General features: G+C 37.4%; 1 protein-coding gene and 1 long non-coding RNA gene across 2 annotated transcripts; both read left to right on the top strand.

Moving 5' to 3' along the window:
* Nucleotides 1-4367: 4367 nt before the first annotated feature.
* LOC110723674 (heterogeneous nuclear ribonucleoprotein 1-like) lies at nucleotides 4368-5415 on the top strand. The gene is made up of 2 exons (XM_021903017.1): nucleotides 4368-4976; nucleotides 5068-5415. Exons 1-2 carry the CDS (start codon nucleotides 4368-4370, stop codon nucleotides 5413-5415), a joined length of 957 nt encoding a protein of 318 aa, XP_021758709.1.
* A 52-nt stretch (nucleotides 5416-5467) lies between these two features.
* Nucleotides 5468-7560, top strand: LOC110723976. The gene is made up of 3 exons (XR_002511798.1): nucleotides 5468-5495; nucleotides 6949-7036; nucleotides 7206-7560. It is a non-coding gene; the product is annotated as an uncharacterized LOC110723976 (long non-coding RNA).
* Nucleotides 7561-17569: the final 10009 nt, after the last annotated feature.

Below are 17569 nucleotides of genomic sequence, written 5' to 3'. Positions count from 1 at the left end.
TCAGATTCCATTTATGGGTTAAGATCATATTAAAATGTTGGTTAAAGTTGACAATGGGACATAAAATGAGACACAAACTAAAGCAAAAGATCCATCCTTGATTGTAATAACATGGCAATTGACACCGTCTCCCATTTCTTTTGTTTATGGTGCAGCTGACATCTGAGTGGTTCCGTCCTGAGCATTTTGATACGTTTTGTAACAAACTTGAAGAGGACATACCCACACCAGAACAAGGAGTAGAACAAGTTCCAAGAAGAATTTCGCAAAGGATCACTGCACAACAAACTTTTCAACAACATTCACAAACATCTTATCAACCAAACAAGATGTGGTCTTAATCATCGACTGATGCAGTTGATATCATTCCTTATAGGCTGGTTGACGTTTTTGCATTAATCGAAGGTGTTTATGAACAGATTATAATTAACTTGAAGGTTTTTTTTGAGGTGTATATAGTTTATAAGAGTGCAAAATATTCCATAAGACTTGGAGCAATGGAAGAAGTTATGTAGCTTCATTTAGAATTATTATTATCATTATTAGCTGCAGAATGTTTCAAAGGTTGGCGCTTAGGGGGAGTGACGAGTAATTATGTTTTTGAAGTCGCTTATGAACATTTAGCATGTATGTAGTGAGTACATCGTACTACTAATAAAAACTTTGTAATTCTTCACTCCTTTTTTTATTTGAAACTGAAACGTATTCCTTTTGTGAAGTTGTAAAATAAATTTCATTTCGATCTATCGATCTCTTGTTGTTAAAACCCGTGTGCAATTAAAGTAGACAGAATTAAAACAGTAAAAATGCAACTGATCTGCAGTATTCTTTAGAAGAGTAACAATGGAAAAAAAAAAAAAAAAAAAAAAAAAAAGCAAATAATTGTTCGCGTCAGGTAGGGTCGAACCTACGACCTTCTGCTTAGGAAACAGACGTTTTTGTTGTGTGATAAAGCTTTTTCCATGATTTATATTATTAAAAGTCACACAACTATAAAACCAGAAAAGTATAGTCTTGGTATAAGGTCAGAAAAATTACACTCACCCGAAAAAAAAATTCACATAAATTGAAGCCATTGTCCTAAATTTACTAATCCGTAATGTACAACATTTGCAAAAAGTACTTTTCACTTGGTATATAATATAATGCGAATATAGAAAAAACGCAATAAGAATTATCGTAAAATTAACCTAAAAAAAAACTAACTCTATAACAATTCCAACTATTTCCATGCAAAAGAGAAAAAAAGAAAAGAAGCAAAAGAGATAGAATTATAGGAAGAAGAGGAAAGGGAAGGTATTCAGCCAACCACTTAGGGCCTGTTTTCTTCGGCTTAAATTCTGTATTTTAGATCAGTTCAGTTCAATTCAGCTCCTAATTTCGTTTTCTCATAAACAATTCATTTCATCTCTATTAAGTTCAATTCAGCTCCAATCAGTTATTTCAGTTCAGTAAATCAGAACAAACCCTTAGACTGGCTTGAGCTAAGTGGAATGTAAATCAAGTAATTTAGGTGATTAATTGATATAGATATAACATATGACGTTGTCATCGAGGTAAAAAATTTGATTTCTATCCGTTGCAATTTTTTTAGGGTTAAGATTCTCTTATCCCCTTTCACCCGCCCAGCTTATCTTAAAGACTTGGGCTGGATTACCCTTGAAGTTTCCTTACTTACATAGCACTCTTAATGACATAAATCTATAAGTTGATCTTGAAGTAATTCATATCTAATTACTTGATCCAAAATTGCCTAAAAAATACTTCTAATGACCATAATTAGACATAATTGTATTCGAAATCATTTTGCATATTAATTATTTTGTTCTAATAAACTACCATTGTGCATGATTGGTTCAAATTAAAGAAATTTGACATCAGCCTAAATGTTATGTAATTTAAACTGTTTTATTGTAACCATATTATTATAAATCTAGTTAGATGAAAAAAAATACTTATTGTAAGTTACATACGTAAACGCAATTTTATGTTATTTATAAAACATTTTGTAATGGAGTTATATTGTCGTTATTACGTGATATACTTGTTTAATTTAATCATCTGAAGATACTTCTAATTTTTTTAAAAAAATAATGTAATTTCCATACAATATTTTTTTGCAACTACTGCAGTACTATAGCGCATTAGCACGACCCTTCCAAATATTCTCTTGCACACTACGATAATTTGAGATTGCTTGACCCTTAAAATAAACTATTTATATAGTTTATGTTCTTTTTTTCAATAACACCCTTATAAATTGTAAGGCTAGAGTTCTAGACCAATAAGTTGCTTATATATATATTATTAATATACAAAGTATTTTTATAATTATATAAAGTACAATTCTAGGTTATTTCATGATATGTTCTTCTATGAATGAATATTTGATACCTCCGTTATTAAATGTGTACAATTTGAATTTGTATACAGATAGAGTACTCGTATTAATTCATGTATCCTTAAACTATAAAATACACTTGTAAAATTTTAAAAAATATACATGTAAAATCATGTGGAACTAACCCTATTAGCTTAATTCAATATATACTCTTAAAATATCACTCCGTAATTTTTCATAATTTTATTACCAACAAATTGCGGTTTTCAGTTTTTTGTATCTTAAAAGTGTATGATATATGTCATATAATGAATAAAAAATTAGTCAAACTTATTAAAATCATGCTAATTTTGAAAACTGACAATAGAAAAGTGAAAATACCTTTTTTTTCTTGTTTCCAATTTTTGGTTTAAAAAAAACTGAAAACTGAAAACAAAAAACAATGCCAAACAAGCCCTAAGAAATTCATGATTTATACATTGATAAACATAAAACAAAACAAAAAGTGAAAAAAATATTTTCGAAGCATATTTTTATAATATATTTTTTTTCTTTGTGTTCCACCTAATTTACCCCTTTGATCTAATTCAAATTTAGGATCAGTTATGGATGGTTAAGTTCATGTCCCTTCTCAATTATTGTTGCGAGGATCTAAATATTTTATAACCTACAAGTATTTCATGTGTTCTTTTATTTTGAATGGTAAATCTGTATGGGTCGGGTTGTAGGATCTAAATTTCAATTTTCTATAATTTTATTTATTTTTACCAATCCAATATTTGAAAAAAAAATAATAAAAAAGGGGTGGAATAAACCAAAGAAATATAGAAAAAGGGGAAGAGAAAAGAGAGAAAGAAAGAGCCTTGTAGAGGATGACCTCATCCTCTCTTCTCCTTCTTCCTTATCATTCCTCTTCTTCTTTCTTAGTTTTCGCATCTGGGTTTCCTTTCAATCGGTGTTTCTCTCTCTAATTCTCTCATTTCCCATTTTTCTCATAATTAATTCTGGGTTTTTTCTTTGTTTATTGATTTTCTATTTATTTTCCCATTGATTCAGGAATCCTAGATTGATTTGTACACGATCCGATGTCCCTGGATTAAATTGGCAATATCCCCCTTTTTCATTGATCAGAATTCTATACTGGGTTCTGCTCATTTCATATAAAAAAAAGAGGTAAATTTTTAAATTTAATTTTGGTTTTTATGTCGATTTAGTTTGTTTTTTTGCCTTTAATTTCATTGAATTGGTCGTTTGCTGAGTTGGGCATTTGAAATTTGATGATTTTGATCTATTAATAGTCAATTTAGCTGTATAATTTTTATTTTTAGGTTGAATTTTGATGTTTGCATTATGATTGCTTAATTTTATTGCATTTTAGAGTTTATGGTAATGATGGGAATAAATGAAAACCCTTTATGAGGTTTATGATGATGTTATTGAAATTGAATTGCAGAAAAATAAGAAGGAAAAAAATGGAATCAGATCTGGTAAGCTTTTCATTGGTGGGATCTCATGGGACACGGATGAGAGTAGGCTTAAGGAGTATTTTGGGCAATATGGAGAAGTAGTGGAAGCTGTGATCATGAGGGATCGAATTACAGGCCGTGCCCGTGGCTTCGGTTTTTATTGTCTTTGCTGATCCTGCTGTTGCTGAGAGAGTTGTGATGGACAAGCACATGATCGATGGCCGAACAGTGAGTAGATTGATTGTGATTGTTGATGTTCTGCATACCTTGATAACGTAATTTCAGATTGTGCATTAGCTCTTATGTCGAATAATTATGCTGTGTACATTAGTTCATTAGTGCTTGCTATAGCCTCGCTAAGTTGCATTGACATGTTTGATCAGTCAGTTTGCGACTTGTGTAGCTTGAAATGAGTAATGTACAGACATGCTACTAGATGTTTAAATTGACTTTGACATGATTTTTGATGAAAATTGTTTCTCTTTGACCTTTTTGGCTTAGGTTGAAGCAAAGAAAGCAGTCCCAAGGGATGATCAGCAAATTTCTGAGTAGAAATAATAATGATCCAAGGATCTCCCGGTCCTGGACGTACCAAAAAGATATTTGTAGGAGGTTTAGCATCAACAGTTACCGAGAGTGACTTCAAGAAGTACTTTGATCAATTCGGTATTATTACAGATGTTGTGGTAATGTATGATCACAACACCCAAAGGCCAAGAGGGTTTGGGTTCATTACTTACGATTCAGAAGATGCTGTTGATAGGGTGTTGCATAGAACTTTCCATGAACTTAATGGAAAAATGGTTGAGGTTAAGCGAGCTGTACCTAAAGAGATGTCTCCAGGCCCTAGTCGCAGCCCTGTAGTAGGATATAATTATGGCATGAGTAGGGCTAGCAACTTCATTAACAACTATGCTCAAGGCTACAATCTTAACTCTATTGCTGGATATGGTAGACTTAATCCGCTTGTTACTGGTCGAACTGGGCTTCCACCATTTGGTAATCCTGGATATGGAATGGGTATGAATATGAATATGAATATGGAGCCAGGGTTAAGTGCTAACTACAGTGCCAATTCTAATTTCAGCAACAACCAGGGTTATGGTCGTGTTTTGGGACCTTATTATAGTGGCAACTCAAACAGGTACAACACTCCAATCGGATATAATGTTGGTAATACAAGGGGTGATTCGTTGGCAAATTCAACAGCAAGAAATGTCTGGGGAAATGGATCTTTTAACAATCCTACAAATCCCCCAGTCCTGGTGCTTTCTGGGATCTGGTAGTGGAAATTTTGGGGTCTCGTTTGGTAACAATGGAGCCAATTGGGGTACATCTCCTACAACATCCCAAGGTGGGGGTAATGGTTCTGGATATAGCAGTGGGAATCTCGGGTATGGTTTTGGTGAAAGTTATGGGTTGAGCGGTGGAGGCTATGGAAGAACTCATAACACTGATGTTGCTCCCCATCTACATTTGCAGCATCAACAGGTGGTTTTGATACATCATATGGTGACCTATATCGTGGTACGTCAGGGTATGGTGATTCAACATGGCGTGCTACTTCTCCTGAGCTTGATGGATCTGGTACATTCGGCTTTGGTTTAGGCAGCGCAGATATTGCATCAAGAACTTCTGAGGGTCTAATTGGAAACTATAGTGTGCGTCAAGTAGACAAGCAAGTAGAGGTAAACTTCTTTAATTTCCCTTCCTTTCCATAAACTTTGCAATTTATGATTTTACCAAAGAGAGTTGAATTATGAATATTCATGTGCTAGCTTAGATCTAGGTTGAACTTTTGTAAGTTGCCTGTAAAGATGCTAGAAATTTAGGGGATTGTAGGATATTAATATCAAATGGCCAAGTATGATTATTCCGGATCATAGTTATCTGTGTGTCTTAAAGCCCGACTCCCATGCCTTTTGATTTTGGTGTACCCTTGTTGGAAAATATCCAAAACATTTTAACACATAAAACTGACCTTCACTCATCAGTCAAAACACAAAACTTGACCTAGTTTGTGCTCCTTTCAGGTCAAACCTGAGTTGCAGTGTCATCTAAACAAACTTCATGCTCATTTTCTTTTATCCATTGAACAAAAAGAAAATTAGGGTAGAATAAGAGTAGTTTTTCTTCCCTATTTCTGTCTTGCTATGTCCAAGAGTATTTTCTTCTTTATCTTTTGCTGTGAACTTAAGTTTCTTATAGAATTTTTTAGCTTCAGTGAAAGATAGCATCACTTTGAATTTAGAAGTGATGCATTACTTTAGAATGTGTTGGATTATATTACTAGGTTTTTGAAGTCCTCAGCCTCAACAGTATAATTGATTTCCATATCCACCGATAGATACTTAGTCTACTTAATATTATTGCTTTCCTTGTTAGGGCTGACTGGAAAGACTAGAATATATATTTAGTCCTCTTTTATTTTCCTAGCTTCAGTGTAAGATAGCAGCATGAAGCCGAAATAATTTTTAAGTCATGTGATTGGAGTGAACACCAGTTTCAACATCAGGCAGGTTAGGCATACCCAAAAGGTTTGGTTTATACGGGTCAGTCCCTTACTCTCCTGGGTTAGGAATGTCACCCTGATACTGGAGGAAACTTATTGTCATAGAATTGTCCTGTCAGGGATTGGCCGTGCCATCTCTATGACATTTTGGTTTCGATGGCATAAGGTAGCATTGTTTTGATCCACATCAACTACAACTCTTCCTTTTCTGGTCTGAGGGAGGCTTACAGAATTGTGTTTAACATAGGAATAGTCACTCTTGCTACTATTCAAGTATTCGAGTCCTCTGCCTTTAAATTCATGAATGAATGTTAGTCTCTGGACTAGAAGTTTGTGCTTGAAAGTTCTGATTTTCGTCTAGGTGATAGATATGATAGAATTCTGTAAAATCCTTCAGCTTCATCAATGCTAGAAGAATTGGCTCTCTACATGTGCCAGTATTTAAAAATCATTTTGTTTTACTATTCCGTATTTGCGATTAATTGGGTTTTATATTTATGTTTTGAACAGTTGCTCAAATGTATGCCAAGTTGATTTTTTTTTTTTTTTTTTTTTTGGCTATATTTAGAATTGCATTATCTATAGTAAACTTAAATTTAATAATTTTCTTTTTCTTCAACTTCCCTCAGGAATTGCTGCGTAGAAAACTGTGATTTGGACAGCAGATGGTAATTGCTAGGAATATCCAGGAAGTCCAGCTAAACAAGTGATAAGATTGTGAGTTATTCCCTCGTTCATATGTCTCAGCATATAAGGAAATTCAGCACACGATAATAACAGGGATTTCGTCTCTTATACAAATTCAGTTAAGGGCAGTTAAGAAGGTTTTTTTCCAGATAAGGCTTAAAACTTGAACTTTTTTTTCTTTTTCTTCCTTTGAAATTAGGTTCTTGGTATTTGGTTGAGCTGTAAAATCAGATTGCGGGATATACTCAAAACGTTCATTTGAGATAGTTATCAGTGCACTAAACTGAGAGAGCGAGTGATAGTATATCAGATATAGATCAGTGTTTTTGTTCTTTTTTTCCCTCTTTTAACAAGCTGTAACGACTAGCTAGTCGAATTTCATGTACTCATTACGTATATTTTACTTTGTTATTTTGTCCTCAGATTGTATGCTGTGAGGCTTTCTTTGATTTATAGTGTGAAACAATAGCGGGATATCCATCTCGGATTCCCTTTAAATAAGTTTACTGGATACTCAAAATTCATTTGTGTTGAAGATGTATGTTTTTGAAGCAGTTTGAAAATTTTAGCTGTGAAATTTTATGTTTAGATTTCCTTTTTTTTTTTCCATTTTTCATTTTCCTTATTTACTTCTTTTTGCAGTTGAACAGGAAAAGCTTTTTCCTCATATAGCAACTTGCATGTATCCATTTTTGTTAAAAACTTTATTTGATTCTTTAAATTACCTTTTTTCCACTTGCTTTTCTAACAATTTGACTGCAAACTGTGCAGCACTAAAATACCCTAGAACACTTTAATTCTGTTTTAGGTAATTACTCCGTATATTTTCAAGGCAGTATTCATTGCTACCAATTTACCAAGATAGTATATAAGTAATCTCAAATAAATCGTGTCGGAAAAAAAAAATCACTGATTTCCTTTTTCTCGTCTCCTTTTTTATTTCATGGAAAACCAATAAATATGAAGACTAAACAGCTGTTTGAAAAAATGTCATCTATTTAGATTTATATTTGCATATAGATTTTCAACCCCATTGTGAATATTTATTCGTTGTTATATTGAGTATTTTCTACCTCTTTTTGAGCTTTGGTTGTGCCTCGAAATCCTCTTGATCCTACCCTAAATTAGTGTAGACAAACAGATAGATTATTTTCCGTAAAGGGATCAATATCTTGATGTGTCTATCTGAAACGATCCAACGCTGTCGAAGCATATTCTTACGTGTGGTCATTGTGTTTACCTTATCTTCCCAACCTAGATTGGCTGCATACCACCCCCTAAAAAAAATTATGTTCATGGGAAAGGAGATTTTATTGAGATTATAATGGATGAGGTTTGTGGTCCATTTTTGTAATGAACAGAAAAGGCAAAAGCTCCACTATGAGTAAAAAATGGAAAAAATAAAAATTGGGGACATTTTCTTTTCTAATAGTTCTAACTTTACCATTAGTCATACCCATACTTGTTCTGTCTATGTGTTTTCTTTGGTAATTGGTCCCACTATTTATTTGTATTGGAACCCATGAGGGTTGATACTTGATACAATGTGAGTTATTTTTTGATCCATTTTTTAACTAGTTTGTGGTGTATGATTTTATTAGGGTTATCTTCATAGTGTTGTGAGTAGACAAATTGTGAAAAAAAAAATGAAGATATTGTTACATTACTATCACCATTTTTGTAAGAGTACTCAAGTATTCCTTTCTCTACACCCTTTACTATCCATGATGGGTATGGATTTAGCTAGTCGATGATCGGGTTTCTAAAGGTGAACGTGTCTCGATTAGGAATTGGAAGGCAGCTCATCTGCCAATAGGGGATACGATGGGTGTACATGTGGAGTAGAAAACTAAAAGCATGAATTTATCGATCCAATTTATTAGTGATAATGATATCCACCTCAATATTGATTTGAAAGTGATATAGATGTTGATGTAAGGTAGGACCTATCATATTTATGGCCAAAACCTCGTTAGAATCTCAACCAAATTATTTCATTCAACTTGATCAAATAAACCTATTTTTCTTAACTCAAATTCCTTATATAAATCGTTATAATTTGTTAAGTGAATATTTTATCAATTTAATATTTCAGGTAACAAATTGTAGTTTTTTAGTGGTATTGATAATTTTTTAAAAAAAATAATCAATGGGCCAATGAAAATTACCCAAATGATTTGACAATGCTGTTGAGAAGTTGCAACTGTCTTAACGTATTTCGGCGCCTTAACAATTCAAAGGTCGTTGATTTTGTCCAACGCGCTCTTTTCTTTTTTTTTTTTTAAAAAAAATAAAAATTAAAAAAAAATGTTGGAATAATTGGGCCCAGATATTTTGACCAGTTAAGCAATAAGGATATCGGCCCAGATTCTTTTGGCCCACCATTTAGAATATAATCCCACTGTATTGGTTGTTGTACTTTATTTTTTTATTTTACTTTAATTAAAAAAAAAATTGAAATAGCATTAATATGTCTGTGATTGTGTTTGTGTTTGTGTTTGTGTTTGTAGTTGCTGCCAGGAATGTTTATGGTTTGCATGTCTCCATCCTCTTTCATCACACCCTCTTCGCCACATCTCCTTTCTAACCACACCAAAAACAAAAAATAAAATAAATAAATAAATAAAATAAAAAATGGTTTAATTTTTTATTTATTTATTTATTTTATTCGCAGTATATATTAAATCATAAAATCTCTCACGCACGCAATAATATAAAAAAGATAAAAATGTACTTGAGTAGATAGTTCTGAATCAGTGTTAAATTTTTTATAAGAATAATTAGAGGCGATAGAAAAATGATATTCCATACAAAAGGCCAAAGTGAGGGTTCTTTTTCTTCCTTTGAACGAGTACAAAAGTAAAAATAATATTGGTAAATGGTAATTGATGTACGGAGTACTAACTATTAAATTATACTCCGTATGTGTACTTTTGGAATGGCTATTGCAAATTTTTTAAGCATTGTAATCTCTTAATTGAGCATTTGATATTTGTTATTAAATCTAGACCATTTATTTAGTTGACAATATAATCATTAAAATTAAATAAAGTATCTATCGCTATAAATCAATTAAAGTGCTCTTGTTTAGGTATGAATATGAGCATATTAAGCACCTTGTTTAGGGAAAACTAGAGTATAAACTTGATTATTAGAATTGCCTTAGCTTGTTAATTAGATCATTATTATAGCATATCTGCCAATTTGTATTATTGTATTATGAAGTATATATATAGCGTATATATTACTCCGTAGTTATTATGTGTAATCACATATATTATCCTGTCAAAAAAAAAAAAAAAAAAAAAAAAAACATATGTCCACTCCCTCCGTTTTTAAATAATAATATATGGAGGTAGTGGGGTAAGTGGAAGAATATAAAACTGTAAAAAGCAAAGTAATGGAGATGATTGGAGGATAGAAAATATGTGATGGGTGAGAGAAATAAGTTAAATATCGTAAAAAACTTTCCAAATAAGGAAATAGAGCAAGTATTTAAAAACGGCCGAAAAAGGAAAGTGGAGCAAGTATTTAAAAATAGAGGGAGTATCTCTTAATGTATCAAAGTACATTAAGTGCATTAAATAACAAGTGAGAAAAAAAAAAAAAAAAAACATATGAGATCTTCCATACTAGTATTTCATAGTTCCAGTTTTATTTATCTTCCTTTTTCTAGCAATCTGTGGTTTAGTTCTTTTTACTATACTACTCAGTTTACGTAAGAAATCCTGTAATAAAAAACAAGTGTATTGGAAAACAAAAACAAAATACATACTGTATATAAAAATATGCAATTTAGCAATTATGAACTGTGTACTTTGCAACTTTGAGTTTAACAATAATTAGACTCAGGCATCATGTATAACAAAAGTATTGTTGCGGCCTCTCATCAAATGGAAGAGAAACAACTCATAGCATAATCGCGATCATGTTTAAAGAGAGGGATCGCATCAAGGCCATTAACATATAAATACAGAGAGTGAAGGTTTCCTGTAGTATATTACTCTGGAGCAAAAAACTCAGAATCGTCCCTTCGTTACAGCTACAAAAATCTTGTCTATGTACAACATTTACATAAATAGAAAAATAAATGTGCTTCTTATCTAGCATCAGTATGGTAACTTAAGAAAAATAAAACAGCAAGATAACACCAGAATTCAGACAAGCAAAGCATCAAAGCACTGGTAAAAGTCATTAACAGTATCTTGTAAACAAGCGACAACATAGGCAGTGAGCGAACCATCACCGAATATATCCGAAATGACTCCGGTGCCGAGCAGCCCTTGGTAAAGTGTTCAATCTTTTATGGTTTCTCTTCAGAGGAATCTACAATACATAAAGTAATGATTCAAGGATCCAAAAAACACATCATTTTAGGCATATTTGATTCAATTATCAAAATATTTGATCCAATTATCAATTAAGGATCCAAAAATCACATATTTTTAGGATAAAATGCAAATTTGATTAAATCATTCCAAAAATTACATATTTTTAGTGTTAAAATGCAAATTTGATTCTATTTCGGGTGAAAACAATGGGACCTTGCCGAAGGTCCGCTGAAATGGAGAAGGCTGGATTCGGTCCAAGTTATGTTGGGCCCAAGGTTTCCTGCACAGTAAACACACGTAAACTAGCCTCGGGGGTGTTGCCGAGGAAGGCCCCTCCGATGCTAAAGTCAGTACAATGTGTAAGAAGTGGACACTATGCAAGAGAGTTTGTTGCTTGAGGCTTTTATGGAATATATCAGAATATATGAATGAACATATGAATCTATCAATGAATCCGAATCTGAATGAATCCCCTTCTTGAATGTATCAATATGATGGCTTTTATACCTCATTATACATGGAGAGGTTGGGCCTTAGCCCAATTGGCTTGCTTTGTGGGCTGACCTTTGACTTTAGCACAATTGGAGAGTTGAACCTTGACCTTGGGCTTTTAAATTGGATCATTTAGTGCTTAGGCCCAATTGGACTAAATTGGACCCAAACAACTTGCCCCCCAGAACCGATTTGGAAGGATGACGGGTCGGGTTTGATTTAATTCAGAAAAGGAGGGAAGTAAATGATTTAATTAATCCAAAAATTTGAATTTAAACCGTAATTAATGAGATAACAACGGTTAAGGCAGATGATTGTGGAAGTTGGACGGATAATGGGCAGTTTAATCACAAGATCATGTGTTTAACGGTTACTTAGTGGAGTATTTAAGAGAAATTAAAACGCAGACTCCTCGTATCCCATACCTGGAGATATAAACAGAGGCGCGTCATCTCTCCTCACTTATTCACCAACACAAACCCAGAATTCTCGAGAGAGAAACCAAGAACCCGCATCAAAACTTCGCAAATTCCCCGAGCATTAAGCTTAGAAACTGAGACTTGCCACTACGAACTCGTAAATCGCAACTTTCGCTTCAGATTAAGGTAAATTCCTTTGATTTCAGTTTATTTTTCTTCGAATTCGAACTCCTTCCCCTTTTCTTTCGACTTTTTTCTTCGAAATAATCAATGGCAAGAGGAGTTAGAGGTAGAGCCCGTGCTCCAAGAAGAGCAAGGCCGATTCCCGATCCTAGGAACAGGATTGGGACCTGGAATGGACAAAGGCCAGAGTCTGACCCTGCTGAAGGGATTAGGGCGACTCCCCTTTCCTCGGCTCCTCCTCAGAGAACGGAGGAGCCGAGCGCTTCTGGACGGGATGATGAAGTTCCCGCTGTCCTTTGGGATATCCTCCCCGGGTATTCAGAATGGGAGAATGCCGAAGTTGCTTCGGCCATGATAAAGAACCGCCCCTACCCATGGTGGGTGGAGAATGCCGATCAATATCGATTTGCCGAGAAAATTGAGTTGCATTACGGCATTTTTGAAGCTGATGGGTATTGGTGCCGAATGCCCTCGGCATCCGATAGAATCCATCGTCCACCCCGGGGTATGTGGGGGTGTACACAAGACAGCTTCAATACGGGCTGAGGTTCCCTTTGGACGTATTCGTCCGAGACTTGCTGATCCATTACAACATCTCTCTATGTCAGTTAACTCCCACCAGCATCCGAAGGGTGATGACATACTTATGGGTCTGCAAGTTCTTCAAGTACGTGCCGAACCTGCACTGCTTCAAAAAGCTCCATCGGCTAGTGCCAAATATTCAAAGTGGGCACGGAAGCCATGGTTCTGGGTGGTACCGGATTGAGTCCCGGCCCCAATACCTAACCATGTGGCCAAACGACTCTTCAGACAAGGACTGGAGAGGTCAATGGATTTGGGTTAGGGCACCCACAGATCCGGGCCACCCTTGCGTCTTCAGTGCTCCCCGGTACCTTCGCTGAGCCTGATCCCGAAATGGGAAGTCTAGGTCCCCCCGCAGATAACGGGGCGGATCCGAACCTGGATCAGCAACATATCTTCGGCAAGCTGCCGAACCGGGGGGGCAGTGGCCGAATGCAGCATATCCCGGAGACTTGGCTCCCCGATACGCATTACGTTTTCCAAGAGAACATGCTAGCAGCTGTTGGCCTCAGCCGAAAGTTTAAGGATGGTAAGCTTCTTCGGCTGAGGCCGAGGCTTTTTAACTCTCTTTTTCTTCTCTCGCTTCGCTTTTTTATGCTGTGCCAACCTATCTGAACTAACCTTTCCCCTTTCCTTTTTCAGAGCGGGACGAGACCAACGTTGGCATTAACTACGCTCGTCTTGGTGTCAACCGAGAACGAGTTGTAACTGAACGGGCCCCGTCTATCACTGAGCCGAGGCATAGGGAAGTTCATCTAGACTCTTCCCACTTCCAAATTGAGGTTGTTGCTCTGTATCAGAGGCAGAAGCCTTGGTGGAAGAAGAGAGACCCCTGGTTTCAGCTGCTGGACGAAGAAGCTGAAGCTGCCCGTACAGCCGAAGAGGTTGCACGGGTTCTCGAAGCTTGCGAAGGAGGAGAAGGGTCCTCCAGAGCTGCTGAAGCAGAAGCTGCAGCTAGAGCAGCTAAAGAAGACGAGGCTTTGCTGAAGACCTCGGTGAGTTTTCAGACAACTTTGTCTTTCTTTTTTCTTTCTTTTTCTTTTTTTTTTTTTTTTTTTTTTACTCACATTCTTCCTCCCCCCCTGTCTGTTACAGTCTGAAGAGAGTAACAGACATAGAGAAGGGAAAGCTCCTGTTCGTCCCGAAGACCAAATACAAAGAGAGTCTTCAGACTCAGATATGGACGAGCAGCCCCTTCTGAAAAGGCGCCGAAGGATGGCCATCATCGGCCCTCATGACTTTCAGCGGAGGCCGATGACCATCGGCGTTGCAATAAGGGAACCCGAGGAAGGCAATGGATCGCCGAGGGTTCCCCGGCCACCACCCCAATCACCTCAAAAGACCCCTCCGCCACCTCCTGAGATGGAGGTGGATCAGAGAACTCCCGAATCTAAGGGAGGGGTCCAAGAAGAAATTAAGGAGAGTGCTGTTGAGCACGAAAACAAGGATGCCGTGATGTCCAGTGCTGAGGGCTTCACGGCAGACATCGCAAGAGAGGTTGAGGCTTTCGTCCTCACCCCTGAAGAAGAGGAGGTCATAGTAATTGACTCCTCTGAGAAGGATGATGCTGAGCCATCCAAAGCTAATCAAGCTCCATCGTCATCCTTCCCTTCCTTCCAGACTCTGCAATCTGGAGAAATGGGTTTCTCGGCCCCCCGAATTCCAATCCCAGACCACATCTGGGACCTCATATGGGGTCAGAACCGAGAAGGAGCTGCAGCCTACTTCGGCGATTTTGCTGGCATGTCCGAAGTAGATAGGGCAAGGATCTTGTCGCTGAAGGCCACTGCTGGGATGGGCGAATCCAGCAGATCAGTTCCTGACCCAGCCAGGTCTAACCAACTGCTGATGATGCAGGTAATTTTCCTTGTCTTCATTTCCTCTGAAATTCAGCTCTATATTTTTTTTTATTTATTATTTTTTTTTTGTCTTCCTGTTTTCAGTTCGTGCACAATCAGACTCTCACTGTAGAGCTGATAGATACCCTACAAGATAGGGTAGACGCTGCTGTGCACGACAAGAAGGTAGCTGAAGAGGAATTAAAGCTTGCTAAGCTGAAGCAAGCAGCAGCTGAAGAGAAGCAGCAGAAGGGTGAGGAGTATGAGAAAAGAGCTGCTGAAGCCCTCAAAACCTTCTGCGACGCTATGGAGAAGGAAGTTTTTCCCCCACTGATGGAAGGGGAAAAATTCCTCCAGGAGCATATGGGAGTGGACGTCTCCAAATTTAAGGCTGCTGTTGAGAGCCGTATTCAGGAAGGAGCTGCTGCACAAGCTGAAGTGCAGCAACGTCTAGAGGCTCTTGAAGCCAGCCGAATGGCTGCTGAAGAGCTGCTCCAGGCCAAAGATGTCCAACTCTCAGAGGCTGCTGCTGCTGCCGAAGCTCAGAGAGCTAAACTCCATGAGGCTGAGGATCAACTGATGACCCAAAAAGTTGAAGTGGCCCAAGCTCAGACAAAGGCTTCCCAAGTTCAGCAGGAGCTGAATGAGCTGAAAGGTTCCTCCTCCAAGCTCGCTGATGAGCTGAAGAAATCCAAGGAAGACTTGGAGGAGACCCAGAAGAAGCTGGCTGATGCTGAGGCTCTACTCAAAGTCCGTGTCTATACCCAAGAGGAATATGAGATGGGTTTCAGAAACGGGTTCAGAGTATGCCGAAGAGTCTGCCTTCATGCTGAACTGAAGCTGGACTGGTCTAAATGTGCTGAATGGGTCCAGAATCCCGAAGACCCTCATATGAAGTATGCAACTCCAGCCGAAGCTGAAATCCTTAAGGCTGAGGAAGCCGAAGAGGAAGCTGAGAGAATGGAGTTGGAAGCTGAACAGAGGGAAAGGGAGGCTCGGCAGAGTGCAAAGCCCGCTTCTTCTGCTGCTGGGGCTGAGGCCACCATGGGGCTCAACGCTGATCAGTCTGATCCTCAGGCTGAAGCATAGGAACTCGGGCAGTCGTCTTCAGAATCTTGCGGTTCATCATGTGCTTAACTTTAGACTTGCCGCTTTCTGAATTTTTTGCCTTGTTTTTTGCTTCAGCTTGCCTTGTCGTACAGCAGTTTATTTTTTTTGCTTATGTACGTATTTCGGCAGCTGTTATTTTCCGCTTGTGGGCGGCTGCCGATACAGTTTAATTGAACTTGTAGCTCAATTTCTGATCATGAATTATTAATCTGATGCTCTTTTCTTCAGTTGCTTTGTTTTTGAATGCTTTACTGTTTCTGTTTCTTCAATTCTGCCGTACATACTTGCACTGAGAGTGCTTCTTGCCCCCCAGAAATTGAAGTATGACTTCAGCTGAATAAGCAATTTCTTCACTTCTTCAAAATGGGTATCCGAAACACAGGGCCAACTGAAGGCAATGCTTCTGGGATACAAGTCTTACTGAAGATTGACTTCATCTGAAAGTTGGATATCCGAAACACAGGGCCAACTGAAGGCAATGCTTTGGATATTAGCTTTCTGGGATACAAGGCTCAGTTAAGGCAATATCCCAGAATTGTCCATGGACTCATGTCTTTGGAGAACAAGTCTTACTGAAGTTTGACTTCAGCTGAAAGACCAGTGTTCTTTAAAAAGACGCACATCCGAAACACAGGCCCAACTGAAGGCAATGTTTCGAATAATGGCTTTCTGGGATACAAGGCTCAGTTAAGGTAATATCCCAGAATTGTCCATGGACTAATGTCTTTGGAGAACAAGTCTTACTGAAGTTTGACTTCAGCTGAAAGACCAGTGTTCTTTGAAAAAGACGAGTTTTGTCAGCCATCTGAAACCCAGTTACCCGAAGGCGAAGGTTTCAGACGAGGCTGATTTAAAACTTTTCAACTGTTGCTGTTATCCTTGATTTTCTGTCTATCTTTGAAAAATGGATACCCGAAACACAGGGCCAACTTAAGGCAATGTTTCGGATAATGGCTCTCTGGGATACAAGGCTCAGTTAAGGCAATATCCCAGAATTGTCCATGGACTCATGTCTTTGGAGAACAAGTCTTACTGAAGTTTGACTTCAGCTGAAAGACCGGTGTTCTTTAAAAAGACGAGTTTTGTCAGCAATCTGAAACCCAGTTACCCGAAGGCGAAGGTTTCAGACGAGGCTGAATAAAAAACCCTTAAAGAGTAGATAGAACAAAGAAAATTTTGAAAGGATAAAAAGTTGTAGACATTTATATAAATGGCGGCTCCAAGGCCTTTCATTAGTTTAAAATGTACTTACAAAGATTGTTCTGCCCCGAAGGGTTCACATATGGTATTTTTTCAGTACATCAGCGTTCCAGTGATTTTTCAACTCAGTTCCATCCAACTGCCGAAGTCGGTATGTCCCTGGCTGAAGCTCATCATAAATTTCATAAGGTCCTTCCCATGCAGCTGAGAGTTTCCCATGGATTCGGCCTTTCTGAACTGCAGCAGCATTCCGAAGGACAAGGTCTCCAATTTTGAGAGGCCTTGCATGGACCCTTCGGTTATAAAATTTGCTGATTCTCTGCTTATAGGCGGCCATTCTATCTCGGGCTGAGTCTCTTACTTCGTCGAGGAAATCGAGGGATTCCCTCATCATTCGCTCATTCTCAG

The sequence above is a fragment of the Chenopodium quinoa genome, unplaced genomic scaffold (genome assembly GCF_001683475.1).
Source record: "Chenopodium quinoa cultivar QQ74 unplaced genomic scaffold, ASM168347v1, whole genome shotgun sequence".
NCBI lineage: Eukaryota > Viridiplantae > Streptophyta > Magnoliopsida > Caryophyllales > Amaranthaceae > Chenopodium > Chenopodium quinoa.
The sequence above is the reverse complement of the archived record's forward strand: the minus strand, read 5'-3'. Positions and strand labels throughout refer to the sequence as shown.

Coding starts and splice junctions, on each gene's coding strand:
- LOC110723674 (XM_021903017.1), top strand. CDS start 4,368: ATGATCCAAGGATCTCCCGGTCCTGGACGTACCAAAAAGATATTTGTA. Junction 4,977..5,067: donor ACACTCCAATCGGATATAAT/GTTGGTAATACA, acceptor CAAATCCCCCAG/TCCTGGTGCTTTCTGGGATC.